This window comes from Eptatretus burgeri, chromosome 15, assembly GCF_056783735.1.
Source record: "Eptatretus burgeri isolate ZD-2024b chromosome 15, Ebu_testis_v1, whole genome shotgun sequence".
In the NCBI taxonomy this organism is placed as follows: Eukaryota; Metazoa; Chordata; class Myxini; order Myxiniformes; family Myxinidae; genus Eptatretus; species Eptatretus burgeri.
In genome coordinates, this window is record NC_140975.1 from 5,452,435 (window position 1) to 5,471,790 (window position 19,356).

A 19,356-nucleotide genomic window follows, 5' to 3' on the forward strand; every position below is an offset into this window, starting at 1 on the left:
TTCTGCATATACATGGCAAGTTTCACGAAGATCCGATGAAAACTCTGGGTTGCGAAACAAAAAATGTCAAAAAATAGGAACGACGTCATAAAAATTGATATGACGTCATAGTGATGTATCGTATGTGCGTTAATTCATCTCTGCTAATACCCCGTTCGATTCCCGCAAACAGAATTCAAAAAGCTTGCCTAGTTTCGGAGATAATGTTTTAGACGATTTCCATTGGCAGAGATATTTTGACGTCATAACTTTTTTTCTAGGAGGAATTTTCAAAATCGGAGATGGTTACTGTCTGCGCAGGATATTTTTACATATATATGTCAAGTTTCAGGAAGTTTCGATGAAAACTGGAGGCTGTGAAACAAAAAAGTCAACAAGAAGAAGATGAAGAACAACAACGTGAGTAAGACTTAGAGATCCTCCACGAGGATCTAAAAACCGAGCCGACTAAGAATCTGCTCTGCTGCTCTTGCACTTCCTCTCTCTGCCCTTTTCACCTAGTCATTTTACCCGAGGTCATCTTCCACCTGCTTGGAAATCAGCTGACATCACAGCACGATATTAAAAGGTGCAAAAATGGATCTCCTCAACTACAGACCAATTTGCTCACTTTCAATCATCAGCGGGGTCATGGAATCCATCATCGCAATTGACATAAAATCATTCCTTTTCTCCAACCGCCAATGATCATCTCAGATCATCAATTCAGATTCAGACCTGGTCACTCCACCTTGGACATGCTGCTTCGACTCTCTCAACAATGGTGGAGGCCCTCGTTATCATACATGAGATCAGGGCCGTCTCTCTCTGGACATATCTCATGCTTTCGATACAGTTTGGCATCCTGCCTTGTTCTCCAAACTGCCTATGGAATCCAAGGCCAACTCCACTCTTGGATCACTGACTTCCTCCACTCTCATACACAATGTGCGGCTCTCAACGGAGCAGCAGCGTCTTCCCTCTTCTCAAACCTTGACAAAACCACAAACTCATCAAACACTTGTAAGATATCTTTCAATTCTGAAATGTATATATCTACCTCAAACAAGCACGCGCGCACGCACGCACGCAAGCACGGATTCAGTCACTCATACTCTCAAGTCTCACTCTCAGCCATGATCTCTCTTGGGCAAGCCACATTTCAAAGTTGGCCTCCAAAGCCAGACGATGACTGGGCATCCTCCATCATTTAGTCGTGCAAAGTCCTTCCTTGGCACATCTTTGCTCCTCTCCACCCACAAGGCCTTCTTATCCACTACAGCTCCATGGAGTACTGCTTTCCCTTCTGGACTGGCGCCCCTGTCTCACACCTTGCTCAGCTTGACACCATGGAAACCAAGCCCTTCAAGATCATTGGAATCTCTTGCGACAAAGCTGCGTCGATGGGCCTACCACTTCACCATCGCCGACAGGTCAGTGGTCCCTGTGTCTTCCTCCACCTCCTTTCTAGTCTTGCACCCTCTACGTGCTTTAGCCCCCCCCCCGGTACTGCAGGTCACACACGGTCCGCCAGCAACCCCTTCCTCGGGCAACTGCCTAAATCCAGACACACTGCTCAGCTACACTCTTTTGTTCCTCATTTTTCCTGCCTGTGGATCCACCTTCCACTCTCTTCAATCTCATTCCCTCCAGGTCTTCAAAACAGCTGTTCACCACCACCTCAAGTCATCCCCCATCCAAAATCATGATCTTTTCTACACCTGTTAAACCACCCCCACCATCGCAAAATTTTGCTTCTGTATCCACCTTGTCCACCCTTTACATTTTCCCCTACCTCTCATCCTTACCTGCATCCCTTGTTTGTCTGTGTCCATCTATTTTCTCCCTCTGCCCTGCTGTTGGTGTTTCCCCTTTCTCCTGCTGTTCCTTTTGTTATATTATGTCCTGATGTGTTCTGTGTTGTAGCTCTTCCACGAGCCTGGACGAGGTATATTTAAAAAAGTGATTTGAAGTGATGACACCATTGGTGGCCATCGTTGTAAAGTGAGCCAGCCCAAGAGTAATGCATGTGAGCAATGTGCAGTAGGAATCAGCACGAGTGTGACTGAACTAGACAAGGTGTAGGGCATGTGGCCCAGCTTGTGAGAACCAGCATGAGTGTGACTGAACTAGACAAGGTGTAGGGCATGTGGCCCAGCTTGTGAGAACCAGCATGAGTGTGACTGAACTAGACAAGGTGTAGGGCATGTGGCCCAGCTTGTGAGAACCAGCATGAGTGTGACTGAACTAGACAAGGTGTAGGGCATGTGGCCCAGCTTGTGAGAACCAGCATGAGTGTGACTGAACTAGACAAGGTGTAGGGCATGTGGCCCAGCTTGTGAGAACCAGCATGAGTGTGACTGAACTAGACAAGGTGTAGGGCATGTGGCCCAGCTTGTGAGAACCAGCATGAGTGTGACTGAACTAGACAAGGTGTAGGGCATGTGGCCCAGCTTGTGAGAACCAGCATGAGTGTGACTGAACTAGACAAGGTGTAGGGCATGTGGCCCAGCTTGTGAGAACCAGCATGAGTGTGACTGAACTAGACAAGGTGTAGGGCATGTGGACTGGTGAGAACCAGCATGAGTGCAAAGGGAAGCATAAATGAGTGCTCGTACAGAGAGCGCAACACTGCCAGAAGGCAGCAAAGCCTGTAACAGCGCAGGGTGTGGATCATGTCACATTTGGCCTTGGCCTGGTCCCTTTAGTCCCCTTGCTAATGTGACCTGTGGGTGCAACTTATAACTTGATTTGTTCAAGAATTACATTTTTAAGGATTTAATAACACGCTTGGGAAAAGTTGTCTGCGTTGCTTTTGGGATGTTTTAGGCCACTGACGGCCACGGGTTGGCACATCGTTCCACATTTACCGATTGTGACCGGCCGCCGAAACTTGATTCACAAACAGGTAAAGTCTGAGCCGTTTGCGTCTCCATTTGTTTCTCGGTGATGCCTCCTTGTGGTCCGATATTATACAAAAACTGGTTCCTAAAGCTCTCTGAGAACTCGAACATCCAATGTGACCAGTAGGCACCATTGGTGGTCACATTGTGACGCATTCGCCGAGTTCGGGTTTCTATCTCCATTGTTGTGGTGTTGTGCAGATGAGCAGGGAGGGAGATGGAGTGGGATGAAGTGGGTGGGGGCGGTAGTGGACGGAAGGGGGATTGTAAGGTTGGGGTTGGGATAGTGTCGTCGGAGGGGGGTTTGTGAGGTGGAGGGGGGGGGGTAGTTTGGTCGGATGGAGATGAAGTGGTATTTGCAATGATAATATCTCACAGTTAATTAATTCATCAAATCTTGCAGGAATTCCATAATTCACACCCAAGTTACCATTATTTCATTCATTATAAGCAAGGAATTTTTGCCTACTTGAGTTGATCAAAATGTTGCATTGGGTGGTTTGCCATTGCCTTCCCAACAGCAGTTTGGACAACTTTAACATTCATCCCCCCAATGTCATTTATTAACCCCAACACCCACAGACGAATGAAGACAGCACGCCTAGTTCAACGTCCATCCGAGGGCATCTGTGAATCGCCCGATGTGCTGAACATCATCAAATCACTTTAAAAATCACTCCAAATCATGTTTCTACATTTAGTTCACATCTCTTAAGTACAATGGTTACAATTCAAATCAAAATCTTGGAAATGTGGAAGGGCGGAGGGAGGATAATGGGGGATGTAGTGTGGAGAGGGGATAGTGGAGCAGGAGGGAGGATAGTGGAGGAGGGGATATTGGGGTAGGTGGGGAATAGTGGGGTTGGAAGGGGATTGAAAGGTGGAGAGTGATAGTGGGGACAGAGGGGGTATTGTGAGATCGGACGAGGAATTGTGAGGTGGAGAGGAGGGGGATGGTGGGGTCAGAGGGGGTATTGTAAGGTGGAGGGGGATAGGCGTGTCGGAGAGGGATTGTGAGGTGGAGGAGGATTGTGGGGTCGGATGAGGGATTGTGAGGTGAAGGGGGATTATAAGGTGAAGGGGGTGATGGATGTCGTCGTACACCGGCCGTGCCTTACACTTGTGTTGTTGAATCCAGATTACCTGCATGTTTTAAGAACTTTTAGATAAAGTTGTAAACTAAAGAAATTAAGATTGTAGTTGATATTTAACCATTTTATAGATTTGTATCGATTTCACGAAATGATGTTCAAGCTGTTCTTAAGTTGTTCATTCATAATTTCAGTTTATAAGCTTATATTTCCAAAGATATTAAATGTTCAAAGAGCATTGATTGTTCTCCTCTTTGACTCATTCCTTTAGAATCTACATTGCCAATTCATACCAAGTATCAATCAGTTGGTACAGGTACCTGTTTGATGTAAAATGGTTAATGCGCACACGCACGCACATACACATACACAAACACACACACACACACACACACACACACACACACACACACACACGCTAAATACATATGAGGATGAATCAAAGTTGTTCCAATGTCATGAGGATTGACAGCCACTGCTAGTTCGGACATGTTCACTGCCTGGAGATCAACGTCAGTGTGGACATTCCTCCATCTGCATGATTGCGTGGAAAACCTTTTGACATTTGTTCCCCCCCCCTGCCTCTCCCCCCGGCTCCACCATGGTCGCCACTCATCAGGTAGATTTCATTTTCGGTGTGCGAGTACATTTGTACACATAGTGTCGAGGTGCACACACTCCCTTCCAACATGTGTCACACGCTCTGGGTTGGAAACTCAACTTCACTGCAAGTTGTCATGCAGGTGCTTCACCTCCGCCCAGGGGCTCTCGCACTCCACAATCCGTGCCTGGGGGGACATGTGACATTACATACAAGATCTGGCTTGTTCAACTCGTGGATCTGCAAACGATTGGACATTTTCACCATGGAGCTCGGGGCAATCTTGTGGTTTCATCACCCTGTGTGATGGAAGAGTGGGTGTGGGTGGGGAAGGTACCTGGTTCTGGGTGTTCGGAGACGTATAAAGCCAAGTCCACCGCAGGCTGCGCTACTCCTTGTTGGTGACTGATTCTCTGCCACATCCCACTTGTCCACCAAGCAATGGAAAGGAAAATGAATCGTTCCTCCTGCACAGTACGCTCCGGAGGTTTTTACACTGGAGAAGGTATCAACACATTGATCAAGGGTAACCGCATGAACTTTGGCGGCATGGGTGGAGGCACGGGAATATCTAGGGTCTTCTCTGCTGGCGGTAGTGGGAGCCAGAGCAGGAGCTACAGCGGAGGAATGGGCTCAATGAGTGGGAGCATGACTTCTGGATTGGGGTGTCGTGGGACGGGTGCCGAGTCCGCCCTGCGGAAAATCCATTCAAGCTTCCGAATGCGTTTCAATGGAATGAATATCCCTGCAGGGATGTACGGGCTCCAAAAAGGCTTCATGACTTCAAAGTCCAACATAACTGAATCTGATATGGTCGGCATAGACCCCGCATCTCTGCCTACCTTAAACACCGTCCAAACCATCCAATTGCGGGAGAAGCAGGAGCTGCAGACACTCAACGACAAGTTTGCACAATTTGTAGACAAGGTTTGGACAACCCGTACGGGCGCTCAGTATTTTATATGAACCTGTACTCCTCATTGTTTGTGTGCCCTCTCTCACATACAGTACCTGCATTAGATACTTTGGTAGATAATGGATATGATGTTCACATAAATATTAGACAAACATCACAAAGAAAGATAAAATGATTGTGACGTCATCACGAATATCAATACAATCAAATGTGTTCCCTTCAATACTCATGCTTCCCAGCATCCTCACCCCAGGTGTACCACACAGAGAGAGAGACAGTCTATGTTTATATAACATGTTCCAATCACATTCACAATGCAATTCAAACTAACTCAGGTGGCTGCAGGTACAGGAAGGGACATGGTTTTCCTCCAATAGTCTCATTGTCTGTCTCCGTCTCCGTCTCTGTCTCGCTGTTCTGATTGCAGAAAAAAAACACTCGAATGACATACGTGCATTTGCTCACCTGTTTGACAGGTACGCACGCTGGAGCAGCGTAACGCCGTGTTGAAGGCACAAATCTCCATGTACACCGCTCCCACGGACGGATCGGGACCCACCAACACCGCCATGGTCATCAGCGGAGTGACCACCACTTACAACTGTCAGATTGAGACGCTGCAGCAGATGAAGAGTGCACTTCTAGCCGAGATCGACCACTGGAAGGGCATCATTCAGGAGTACACCATCAAGTATGTAAAACAACCTCATGGAACATCTGTCTCTGGGTTAGTGCTCGGGGTTTGCATGAGGTCACTGGAGATTGTTATTGGCATCTCTTGGTCTAAATAATTCCCCATCATTCAAAATGTACCCCAAACCGATGATAACATCTAGATTTCGTTTTGTGTGTCATTAAGTTTTCTGGCTTTTGAAATAGCTTGTCACGTGATAACCAGGTCACGTGGTGCAGCAGAAGAACACACAGGGTAAGAAATAAATACCGAGGGACAATCACGGAAAGGGAGGGCACAAAAAAAACATCTTCAAGGGAACCACTCCCTCATTCATTGTCTCTCATCCAACCACTCCCTCCTTCATTCCTCTGTCTCTCACCCAACCACTCCCTCCTTCATTCTTCCGTCTCTCACCCAATCACACACTCATTCATTCTTTTATCTCTCACCCAACCACTCCCTCCTTTATTCCTCGTCTCTCACCCAACCACACACTCATTCATTCCTCTATCTCTCAGCCAACCACTCCTTCCTTCTTCCTCTGTCTCTCACCCAACCACTCCCTCATTCATTCCTTTGTCTTTCACCACACTCCCTCATTCATTCCTCTGTCTGTCACCCAACCACTCCCTCCTTCATTCCTCTGTATCACCCAACCACTCCCTCATTCATTCCTCTGTCTATCACCCAACCACTCCCTCATTCATTCCTCTCTCTATCACTCAACCACTCATTCCTTCATTCCTCTCTCTATCACCCAACCACTCATTCCTTCATTCCTCTCTCTATCACCCAACCACTCCCTCCTTCATTCCTCTGTCTATCACCCAACCACTCCCTCCTTCATTCCTCTGTCTATCACCCAACCACTCATTCCTTCATTCCTCTGTATCACCCAACCACTCCCTCATTCATTCCTTTGTCTCACACCCAACCACTCCCTCATTCATTCCTCTGTCTCTCACCCAACCACTCCCTCCTTCATTCCTCTGTCTCTCACCCAACCACTCATTCCTTCATTCCTCTGTCTCACACCCAACCACTCCCTCCTTCATTCTTCCGTCTCTCACCCAATCACACACTCATTCATTCTTTTATCTCTCACCCAACCACTCCCTCCTTTATTCCTCGTCTCTCACCCAACCACACACTCATTCATTCCTCTATCTCTCAGCCAACCACTCCTTCCTTCTTCCTCTGTCTCTCACCCAACCACTCCCTCATTCATTCCTTTGTCTTTCACCACACTCCCTCATTCATTCCTCTGTCTGTCACCCAACCACTCCCTCCTTCATTCCTCTGTATCACCCAACCACTCCCTCCTTCATTCCTCTGTCTATCACCCAACCACTCCCTCATTCATTCCTCTCTCTATCACTCAACCACTCATTCCTTCATTCCTCTCTCTATCACCAAACCACTCATTCCTTCATTCCTCTCTCTATCACCCAACCACTCCCTCCTTCATTCCTCTGTCTATCACCCAACCACTCCCTCCTTCATTCCTCTGTCTATCACCCAACCACTCATTCCTTCATTCCTCTGTATCACCCAACCACTCCCTCATTCATTCCTTTGTCTTTCACCACACTCCCTCATTCATTCCTCTATCTCTCACCCAACCACACCTTCCTTCATTCTTCTCTCACCGAACCATTCCCCATTTCATTCTGTGCCTGCCACACAACTACTCCCTCCTTTCCTCTGCCTCTCACCCAATCACACCCTCTTAATCCCTCTCTTTCTCTCTATCCATTCATTTCTTTACTTCTCCTTCAAATACAGAACATCTATTTTTATTCACTTTCCATTGCTCAAACCAATTAGCATTTATTTTCTTCCAACCACATTCATTTTCATCCTTAAACACCCTCCTTCTTCAATTACACAGCACTTATTGTTTTGCCTTCTACCACAATCACAACCCCAAGCACTTAATTTTTGAAAATTTATTTATCTTCGTACCTCCTAAGAAAACTCCCTCTCAACACTCATCCTCCTCCCAAAGGCACAAGAACCTGATCCATTCATGATCTCTTCAATGAATGTCCATGATGTTCTGACATTGAAACAAATAATCTACAAATATCAGTGCAATCTGACGAAGATGATGATGATAATTAATTTATGGTTCTGTCTGAATTACAGGTACGAGGAAGAGGTTAAGAACAACAAGTATCTGGAAGGAGAATGGAACAACCTGAAAGATGTACGAAGCACCGAAACGAGATGGCACCATAACCAGATGAATCTGAAACGAGTTTGATGAAGATAATGATGGAATAGAAATTAAAATGATTACTCAGAAGCTTCCACAGTGGCAATAAGATATTTCCTGTTAAGGTGTCATGTGCTCATCTGTGCAGGAGATCGACAAGTCCTACCTGGTCATCATTGAACTCCAGGGCAACGTCCAAGGTGTGGAAGACCACATCAACATGCTCAAGCAGATTTACATGGCGGTGAGCAGCACACATCTGAATGCACGTTCATCCCAGTTAGCATCACCGAGCTTCCTCCGTTATCATTCGGAGAATTTCTCATCGGTACCTTAAAGCATTTTGGTTACCAAGGGAAGTGACCGTCCGAGTTTATAGAATCAAGGACAAACAGCAAAACTGTTGAAGTGAAACTGTTTAGTGAGACTGACAGAGATAGAGAGAGTTTTTGAAATATTTTTAAACTGAGAGGTTACCTGCAATCAGAATCCAGGACCTTTTCTGTGCATTTTGGGAGGAAAATGATAATTGTGGAGGTCAAGTGGCTACATTTGCTCAACCTTAACGACCATGTTTGTTTGAGTGTCTGTTGCACCAAAAATGTCTTTGTGCTGGATAAGGATGGCCTGGAAGGATTTTTCTCGAACTTCCCCTCCAGATTCCCATCCACTTTATATCAGAATATTTCAGATGTTCAAAACAGCGAGAACAAGGTCCATATTATTTACAAAACCAGATTAGGCATTGAGGTGATCTGAGAGGCAGAAGGTGATCAGAAGCATGGTTTTACTGGTGATCGGTAGCATGGTTTTACTGGTTATCGGTAGCATGGTTTTACTGGTTATCGGTAGCATGGTTTTACTGGTGATCAGTGGCATGGTTTTACTGGTGATCAGTGGCATGGTTTTACTGGTTATCAGGAGGATGGTTTTACTGGTTATCAGGAGGATGGTTTTACTGGTTATCGGTAACATGGTTTTACTGGTTATCAGGAGCATGGTTTTAATGGTTATACTGGTTATCAGGAGCATGGTTTTATTGGTTATCGGCAGCATGGTTTTACTGGTTATCGGTAGCATGGTTTTACTGGTTATCGGTAGCATGGTTTTACTGGTGATCAGTGGTATGGTTTTACTGGTTATCAGGAGCATGGTTTTACTGGTTATCAGGAGCATGGTTTTACTGGTTATCGGTAGCATGGTTTTACTGGTTATCAGGAGCATGGTTTTACTGGTTATCGGTGGTATGGTTTTACTGGTGATCGGTAGTATGGTTTTACTGGTTATCAGGAGCATGGTTTTACTGGTGATCGGTAGTATGGTTTTACTGGTGGTCGGTAGCATGGCTTTTACTGGTTATCGGTAGCATAGTTTTACTGGTTATCGGTAGCATAGTTTTACTGGTGATCAGTAGCGTGGTTTTACTGGTTACCAGTAGCATGGTTTTCCTAGTTACCGGTAGCATGGTTTTACTGGTTATCGGTGGTATGGTTTTACTGGTGATCGGTAGCATGGTTTTACTGGTGGTCGGTAGCATGGCTTTTACTGGTGATCGATAGCATGGTTTTTACTGGTGATCGGTAGCATGGTTTGACTGGTTATCGGTAGCATGTTTTTACTGGTTATCGGTGGTATGGTTTTGCTAAGAAAACAGAACTAATGCATTGTGGATTGTTTTGGCAGCGAGTGAACGAAGTGCAGTCATCAATCGCTGGAAGCACCTCGGGGGCCGTCATCACAGTGGACAACAGCAACCAGGCGATTGATCTTTCCACGGCCATCAATGATGTCAAACTGCATTACGAGGCTTTGGCGACCCGGAGCCGCGAGGAGGCGTTCCATAACGTGCAGCTCCGGGTACGTTCCACTCATTGATGTTTCAATGTCCACGACTGAAGCGGCACCAACGATGTTGTTCCTCCATGTCCCACCCAAGAATTCCCTCTTTCATTCCTTTTCCTCCCACCCAACCATCAGAAGCCATGTTGTGAACATTTTGTATTGCAGATAAACGCAGCCGCCGGCACAGTACAACCAGGTACATACAACATCAGCAATGCCAAGGAGGAGTTGAGGTCCCTCAAGCTACAGATGGACAGCATCAGGCGTGACATTGACCGCTTCCGCACACAGGTCTCATTGATGAAATAATATTGCTGTGATGAATTATTCCCACAGAGGCCGAGCTTTGTTGATGAGAGCCCAGAGGGTAACTTGCTGGACGTTGTCATCTCAAGCTTGGCTTGACAAGTCTCTTGCATTAACTGACTTCATATCCTGAAAGATGACGATTTTGGTTTCTGCAGAGTGAGCTGGACAGGAATTCAAGGAAAGTTAAGTTTTTGGATGACATATAAACACAGTGAGATTAATTATATAATTTCTGTGTGTACCTTTGCAGAATGCAAACCTGGAGGCACAAATCAGTCAGATGGAGGTGGATGGACAGGGACAAGTCGAGCAATGGCAGCAGAAGGTCACATCACTCAAGATGGAAGCTGATAACATCCGCAAAGTGAGAAACACCAATTAGTAATCACTCACAAGCAGCTCCATTTGGGAGCGGCTATGGGTAGTCGTGTTATTATCTTGATGATTATTAAGATAATGACAAAGTACCCAGCACCCTCCGGGCAATCTTGTTCCAAGTGTGCGACTGAGTTCTTACACGTCCCTTTACTTTGGCGGTGTATAGGCAACAGTCCGCTGCCGTGATCGCTCCCAAAAAGAAAAATAACCAGGGTTACAGTCACGAAGCGAAAACATACCGACTGCTAAAGTGCACATATAATACATCGCGGTTATGTAACTCGGATAATTCCAACTGCACCCGCCCCCGAAACCATGCCCCCCCCCCAAAGGAAGAAAATGCCAAGATGGGTGGAATGTTTGTTTTTTTTCCCAAAATTTGATGGAATCAAACAGAACTTCAGGAAACACACCTTCAGGGTGTCCTGAGTAATCCCGTGAAATTTTCAGATTCCGACGTCAACTCTTCTCGGAGGAGTAGACAAAGCGTACAACATAATACTCTATATCAATTATACGTGGATGTAGCGATATCGGATGGCCACCTTTTTGATGTATAACTGGATGCAAAAAACAAAGAAAGATGTGATTCGACGTCACATTGACCATTATGCCTCCGCTCACATGAAACCTTTGCTCTCTCTAACTTTGATCTAAAACCTCAAGACAATTAGGACCTCAATAAATAAAATCTGTGCAAGTACTGAGATTCGTTCAAATCCCTACTTTGATAACATTATCTGACATGACCTCTGACCTTCGACCCCTTGATGCTATAATTTAATCAGTTCATCTTTGTATCATAATATACGAGTTTTACATTTTAAAATGTAAAAGGATGGAGGGATGTTCATCCACAAAAAATCTGGAAACAAGGTGGGGATGGTCACAAGAAATGATCACGTGAAACCATCCCGACGTCTGTCTTAAAATAACGGTCGTGCCAATAAAAGACAAAGTTATATTACACAGACACAGACACACACAGTGTCTCTTCTCGAGACATCCATTTTTTAAAAGATAAAGATGATCACAAATTTTTTAAAGATCACAAAGTTTTGAAATATTGTGCTCCACATCGTTTTTGGCCCTGTCTCTCAATTGTGAAGAATCCCTTTTTGAATTCTAGTATCCGGATTCAGATCCTTACCAAAATAAAATTGATTCATCCTTGTCCACCTGACGGTGGTCTCCTCGTGTTAATCTGAAGGGGTCCCTTCAAGTGGGTGGCAGGAATGTCAGGAGATTTACCATGTGCTCGTTGATGGTCGCTGGAGGATGATCCAGAATTGCAGGGTTTTGCCAGAGTGCTCAGTTCCTCAATACAGACCACAGGCTTGTTGTAGCAACTCTGAAGTTGCAGCTTAAATTCGGGAGAATGGTACCATCCAAGCCTTGGGGGGTCTGGGTGTTTCGGGGAATAATGAAGAGTTGTGGAGTGCCTTCAAGGCCACCATCGTTGATGATGCTGGAGGATGTCTGGAACTCACAGTCAGGTGAAGAAGAACTTTGTCTCCCAAGGAACACTGGATACCATTGACCAGAGTTACAGGACCAGGCTTTATGGCAGAGCTGAGCTGCTCAGGGAGTTGAGGCGTAGAACTGTACGTTCGCTGAGGGCAGTCAAGGAGGCCTATGTACAAGGAATCTGTGAAGGGGTAGAGCATCACCTTTGTTTAAGTGATTCTCATCGTGCTTAGAGGGGAATTGGTGCATTGCATTCCTGCAAGCCTGTTCCCCGTTGTACTGCAGTAAGAGCAGAGGGTGCTGAGCTCTGGACAAAGGAGTCTGAAGTGAAGGGCTGCTGGGTCGGTTACTTTGAGCAGCTCTACCAGGCTGACCCAGCAGCTGTTGAGTTGCATGTCATGGATGTTTTGATCCCTTTTGCTGACTCCAATCAACTGTGATCCACCTTCATTTGTGGAAACACAGGCTGCTGTGAACCAGTTGAAATTGAGGTGAAGCTCCTCGCATTTGTGGCATCCATGCTGAATGCTGAACTTCTCAAGGCTGGTGGAAATGCTGCACTCATGTCATTGCATGTGGAGCACAGTTCTGTGTTCTGCCTGGAACACAGGCATCATCCCAACTGATTGGAAGAAGGGCCTTGTTGTCCCTCTCTAGAAAGGGAATGGTGATCGTCAGGACTGCAACAACTACGCTGCTCTCAGTGCCGGGCAAGGTCTTTCCTCAGAAAATTCTTGATAGGGTTCGCCACCATCTGCTTGAGCACCAGCATCCAGAGTAGTCAGGCTTTACACCAAAGAGGTCAACAATTGAACGTATCCTTGCTCTTCAGGTCCTCACCGAACGCAGATGAGAGTTTCGGCAGGGGCTGCTTGCAGCCTATGCTGATCTCTGTAAAACGTTTGATTCAGTGAATCGGGATGCCCTCTGGAGGATTCTTGGTCTTTGTGAGGTGCCACCAAAACTGATCAATATGATGTCTGAACTATACTCTGGTACTGAGAGTGCTGCGAGATGTGGTGGTGTCATCTCTGACTTATTTCCAGTTGTTACTGGAGTTCGTCAGGGATGTGTACTGGCCCCCACACTTTTTAGCACTTGTATGGACTGAATTCTCAGGAGGATGTCGGAGAGATCAAGCTGCAGTGCATCGTTTGGGAATGTCAAGATCTCTGACCTCGATTTTGCAGATGATGCAGTCATCTTTGTGGAGACTCTTGATGTCTTTTTAGGGGCCCTCGAAGTGCCGAATGAGGAGTCGGAGCTGCTGATATTATGGGTTTCCTGGGTCAAAGCTAAGATCCAAGCTTTCACTGACATCTTGGATGCTGCAATCTTGTCTGCACCTGTTTGTGGTGAGGATGTTGAGGTGACGGAGAGATTTACTTACCTTGGTAGTGATATTAATGTCTCTGCATGTTGTGCGCCAGAGGCCAATAGACATCTGGGTCAGGTCTGCGGAGTCATGGATTCAATATAGGGTGTGGTACTGTCGGTACCTGCGCAGGATGACGAAAGTCTGAGTCTTCAGGTCCTGGATGCTTACAATCTTCCTCCACAGATGTGAGACTTGCACTCTGACCACAGATATGAGATGGAGACTTAATTCCTTTGGTACCAGGTCTCTTCAGAGAATCTTTGGCTATCGCTGGTCGGACTTTGTGTCCAACGAGCGGTTGCTGAGAGAGACTCAAATGAGATTTGTTACCTGCATAGTCCGTGAGCGTCAGCTGCGGCTGTATGGACATGTGGCTCATTTTCCTGACGCTGATCCTGCTCACCAGATTCTCTCAGCGAGGGAGTCTCGTGAGTGGAGGAGGCCAAAGGGCTGACCACATGACTCTTGGTTGCAGCACGTTGATTGGCATCTCAAGGAGATGGGAATGGCCAGACAGAGGCCCCTGGAGTCCCATTGGAAAGTGGACGCAGCGATGCGCTGCTTCAGTGTATACTTCCATACCTAGCCTGACACACCCAACCTGTCCACTTAGTTTCGGCCGAATCCGTCAATAACTTTTTGATATATCCTGCTCACAGACGGACAAACAGTGGTGAATACACAAACTCCGTCCAAAATGGATGCAGATATTAATTGGCATTTACTCAACCGTCGGAATGAAAGTTCCAACTTAAAAATGTATGAATTGATAAACGATTGCATTCTCACCAACTTGCAAGATTTCTGGAACGTATCTTCATTTATAGAACTCCACTATCGTTTTTCTATCGTGACCAAGGCTCATGGAGGAGCTTTAGGCTATCACTTTGCAGGGCATGGACACACGGATACCTCGGTGTACTTTCACAAGCATAAAAAGGGCCAACAGGTAGCAACGGACATATCAACCCGGTATATGGAGTTGAACCTGCACTTTAAGCTTCATAAGCTGAATGCTTATACAGGCACAACAAACTGGCCAACCCATTGCCTTCAGAAATAGGCTGGTAGGACAATTTTCTATTGGTTTCTGAAAAAGGACCATTTGGTCGAGACCTTGAGAACCCATTTTTAAAATATTGTATTACGAGTAGGGGTTACCCGGTGCTACTCGGGGGAGGTAATTCCGCACTGCCTGGCTGAGGGAGCTTTTCCCAGCGGTAGTTTCAGGATGTGTTGGACATTGAAAAGCAATGTAGTTCGTGGCCTCATGGTGGTTACATTTTGCCTGCGGGTCGGCGGCAGTACTACCTGACCCCACATCCCAATGCACCCTTTATAGCAGCCTTTAGTGGCCTCAAAACGGCCTTCAAAGCTAACGATTGCTCGCTTTAAACGTTGTCCAGATTCTGAAGTCCCTCCACCCAAAATTTCGGGCCTCTAGTTGCTACGGTTCAGCCGTGAAAGAATAACGTACAAACGCACAAACACTTGAAAATATTTATATCGATTATTCCGATTTTCCCAATCATTATAATTATATTGGAGGCACATTTTGAAACATGAGAAACACTCACTCCCTTTGGGAACAGCCTGGAGGGGGAGGATAGTGGGGGTTTGTGCAGAAAATATATTTGTGGCATCCATACTGTTCGTTTGCAGCAGCGGTCAGTAAACCACTTGCATTGTGGCACGTGTAGTACAGGCAAAAATCGTAAGTCGTGTCATCCCCCCTAATGGGGGGGGGGTATTTTTTGTACCCATGACGACGTGACCCTGGGTAGTACCAATGCGTATGCAAAATTTGGTGGAGATCGGCCCAGCCCTGTTTCTTTCTTTGATTTTCAGACACACACACACACACACACACACACACACACACACACACACACACACACACACACACACACACACACACACACACACACACACACACACACACACACACACACACACACACACACACACTTGCCTTATTTATAACGGCTATGGATATGCGGTGACAAGATTATAATTGGAGATAAAGCGGTGAAATCACCACATTTTCTATCATTGCAGCAAATCTCACAATACGCTCATGAGTACCAGGAACTACTGGCCACAAAGATGGGATTGGACATTGAAATCACGGCTTACAGGAAGCTTTTGGACAGCGAGGAGCACAGGTGTGAAATCAAAGTTTGCTGTTCACCACAAACCTCCATTTTGCAGTGCAATGTAACATTTAAGAGAAAGGAAGAACACCACTTTGCACTTTACAGATGAAACTTGATGGATGCTTATTGCAGGAGAAAATGACTGTTTGGAATCAATGCGTCAGAAATGGTCTCTGCCAATTTTAGAAACTCACACACTCCAATGGTTGTGTGCTTTTGCAGGATCAACAGCGGAGGAGGAATCTCCGTGTCAATGAGCAAAAACACGAGTTCCATGATCGGGGGTGGAGGGATGAGCAGCATGAGTATGGGTGGTGCTGGCGGGATGAGTGCTATGAGTGTGGGTGGTGTTGGAGGGATGAGTGGCATGAGTATGGGTGGTGTTGGAGGGATGAGTGCTTATGGAGGGATGAGTGGCATGAGTGTGGGTGGTGTTAGAGGGATAAGCCAACATAGTACGAGTGGTGGTAGAGTGATGAGCCAATATAGTGTGGGTGGTGTTGGTGGAGGAATGAGTATGGGTAATCTTTGTGGAGGAATGAGCGGCATGAGTATGGGTAGTAGTAAAGGAATGAGTATGAGCCACAGGAGTTCAGGTGGCATAAGTTCAAGCAGTGGAATGGGGAACAGTTTAAGAATGAGTTCATATTAGAGTAGGTTTCTCAAGATCAAGCTTCAACTTGGGTTTCTGCTCGATATTCATAAGGTGCAGCGTTTGGGTTCAATTTCACTTTAAGTTTTTCCGTTTTTGTTTTTACACCAAATTAGGACTAGTTTTTATCCATTTTTTTTTCAAAATAATGACCAAGTGGCATGATGCTCTCAACCCCAAAAATTCCAGGTTCAACTAAACATGCTCGCCAATGTACTAGGCAAAATCATTTGGTTCCTGGAGATAAGTTTAAAAATGGAAATTAAATCCAATCCCTGAGAATTACAAAATCTGATTATATAGAATTTACATTTGCATTTTTCTGTGAAATAAATTTCACCAAGAAGCAGAAAATAACGGCAGAGGGATTTTTCCAGATAATTTTTGTGGGAATATTAGGGGGGGGTGGGGTGGGGGGAGCTGTGCCTTGCTTCTGGGTGGGGATCTTTTTGATTGGCTGCAAGACATCACATGCTTTTTGTAACCAATCATCGAGCTCCGATAGTGAGACACAGCTGCCTCCAGAGAAATTACAAGAAAACTCTCGAGGTTGTGCATTTTTCAAATGAAATAAGCAAAATGATTTTTTTTTTTTTTTTTTACGAATTATCATACATTAATTCCTGTAAAATTGCAGTTTTGTTTCCTTGTCAACTGGTCATCCGATTAAAAACTGTGTTGGGCACGTTTGTCACGCACGCACAGGCTGTATGTCAGTCTTATTTTATGATTACCCCGACATGCTCTCTGACAAACTGAAAACACAACCTGATGAAACCTCAAGAGTACGAGGCCCGTGACCGAGTGGGGCGTGACATCAATGCACCCATCGGATTATACAATCACAATGTATGTCACAAAGGCAAGATTCTGCATTCTCTTCATGAACATATGTTTAAAAATAAAAAAAAAAAAATAAAAAACTGCTGCATATGACGTTTGTGTGTGTGTGCGCTTTCTTCTGTTTGCTTGAAGGCGTAAAACAGTCAGGTTATTCTTATACACATGCTTGTGCAGCAGGGTATAGTCTCTAACTCAGTTACACACACTAGACAAAGAAGCATCTTGACTGGAACTGTTTACATCAACAAGGAAGTAAAAAAAACAACTTTTATGAATAATTACAGGAAAAACAAAAATGGCGTCACACGAAGATAGTACCATGGGAGTGGCATTGTAAAGTAAAGCAAACGATGTAAAGCAAGATATCTCAACAACTTGTAGACGGATTAGGAGGAAACTTTGTCGACAGGTTGGGTCTGCTACAAGGCCGAATTTATTGGATTTTGGTTAAGATCCAGATCCGGATACTAGAATTTTTCAAATGGTTCTTCACCTTTGAGAGTCAGGGCCAAAAACGATATATAACACGATATCTCAAAAATGTATTGGGCCCAATATGTTCTACTGGATCGGGCATTGTGCGGCGGAAGTATGTGCTCTACCGAGTGCCCTTCTTGTTATGAATTGCATTCCTGCGCTTATTTGGCCACTCGGTCGATCATGGAAATGGACGTGGTGGCCTGAAAGTCACTTTACCCCTGATTAATTTCTCGCACCTCCCTCGCCTCTGCACAGACAGAATGACGGGAGAGCGTACAGATCCAATGACCAATTAATTATTGCGAGTACTAGTACTGCACAATAAAACCTGTATACTGTATTAAAAGAGTTTAAGAAGGAATACTGGGGATGGGTAAACAGACTTTCAGGCCACCTTGTACATGGCTCTTTGTGATCAGATCGGATTTGATTCAACAAAATGCAAACAGTACATGCTCGTCCAATTTTGACTCGGTCCGTATAGTTACATGTAAAATCAAGCTGACCCGTAACATTCGCTTTTAGGATTGCTTAGTGACAGGTAAAAATGTAAGGACCAGGTCCTCTTGGGTACACAGTTTACTTTAGGCATGATTTCAATCCAGATGGTGGAAATAAAGATGGTGGCTCGAACTCAGTGTTACCCCAGAACTCTGAAAATAAAGCGCACGATGCAAGAGGTTTTATTTATTTATTTATTTTTGTCCAGCATCATCAAGGCTCGTTGAAAAGACAGAACACAGAACGGACCGGAAAGAAAAGAACAGGAGAAAGGAGGGCAGGGGAAAGTGGACGCCAACAACCAGGTAGCCATAGAGGGACAAATAGAGGGAGATGGAGGGATGAGGGATGTGGGGAAAAAGCAGAGCAAGGGGAGGGCATGGGGGTGCACAATATGGATACAGCAACAAACTCTCCACCATGGAGTGGAAGGAAAAACTGGAAACATGAAAAGCGGTGAGCTTGCAGAGGGTTAACGGGGGTAGAAAGGATCAGGCCTGTGGATCCGAGATGAACTGGCATGATGGTGAACAGCTGTCTTGCAGCCCTGGAGATAAGAATGAGATTGAAGAGACTGAGGAAGTTGGGTCCACAGGTGTGTGGGAAAAAACAACAACAGAGGAACAAAAGAATGGAGGTGAGTAGCAAATCTGGATTTTGGGGGTTTCACCAGAAGGCAGTTTACTGGCAGATCACTCAAGCCTTCAGAGGAAGAGGAGATGAGAGTATCCTGTTGAAAGTCATGTGTTGACTTCGGGAGCAGAGGAAGTCAGTAAGTCAGGAGTGGAGTTGGCCTTGAATGCTCTTGGCAGAGTGTTTGGAGAGCAATGTGGGATGCCAGACTGTATCAAATGCACATGATATGCCTCGAGAGATGGACGGCCCTGATTACTTGTCTGATATTGAGGGCTTCCGTCAATTGTTGGGAGAGCAGAAGCAGCATTCCAGGGAATAGAGACCTGGTCT

General features: G+C 45.5%; 2 protein-coding genes across 3 annotated transcripts; both read left to right on the forward strand.

The window, feature by feature from the left end:
• Positions 1-4,948: 4,948 nt before the first annotated feature.
• LOC147011390 (thread biopolymer filament subunit alpha-like) lies at positions 4,949-17,502 on the forward strand. Of its 2 annotated transcripts, XM_085858263.1 has the most exons (10): positions 4,949-5,501; positions 5,967-6,181; positions 8,315-8,375; positions 8,533-8,628; positions 10,068-10,241; positions 10,392-10,517; positions 10,786-10,899; positions 15,817-15,923; positions 16,137-16,222; positions 16,256-17,502. In XM_085858263.1, the coding sequence occupies exons 1-10, from the start codon at positions 5,016-5,018 to the stop codon at positions 16,564-16,566; spliced, it is 1,776 nt and encodes a 591-aa protein (XP_085714389.1). In that variant the 5' UTR covers positions 4,949-5,015; the 3' UTR covers positions 16,567-17,502. The 2 variants fall into 2 exon arrangements, with proteins under 2 accessions (XP_085714389.1, XP_085714388.1); XM_085858262.1 differs by having other exon boundaries at positions 16,137-17,502.
• LOC147011391 (uncharacterized) lies at positions 6,237-8,308 on the forward strand. Its single transcript, XM_085857877.1, has 3 exons — positions 6,237-6,271; positions 6,438-7,891; positions 7,926-8,308. The coding sequence occupies exons 1-3, from the start codon at positions 6,237-6,239 to the stop codon at positions 7,991-7,993; spliced, it is 1,557 nt and encodes a 518-aa protein (XP_085714003.1). The 3' UTR covers positions 7,994-8,308.
• Positions 17,503-19,356: the final 1,854 nt, after the last annotated feature.

What these genes read in the sequence shown, in the direction of transcription:
- LOC147011391 (XM_085857877.1), top strand. Translation starts at nt 6,237, where the DNA reads ATGAGGTCACTGGAGATTGTTATTGGCATCTCTTG. An exon ending in ATTGTTATTGGCATCTCTTG is followed by an intron (nt 6,272 to 6,437) that starts GTCTAAATAATT and finishes ATAAATACCGAG; the next exon opens with GGACAATCACGGAAAGGGAG. An exon ending in TGCCTCTCACCCAATCACAC is followed by an intron (nt 7,892 to 7,925) that starts CCTCTTAATCCC and finishes TCTATCCATTCA; the next exon opens with TTTCTTTACTTCTCCTTCAA.
- LOC147011390 (XM_085858262.1), top strand. Translation starts at nt 5,016, where the DNA reads ATGGAAAGGAAAATGAATCGTTCCTCCTGCACAGTACGCTCCGGAGGT. An exon ending in AATGGAACAACCTGAAAGAT is followed by an intron (nt 8,376 to 8,532) that starts GTACGAAGCACC and finishes TCATCTGTGCAG; the next exon opens with GAGATCGACAAGTCCTACCT. An exon ending in TCCATAACGTGCAGCTCCGG is followed by an intron (nt 10,242 to 10,391) that starts GTACGTTCCACT and finishes TTTGTATTGCAG; the next exon opens with ATAAACGCAGCCGCCGGCAC.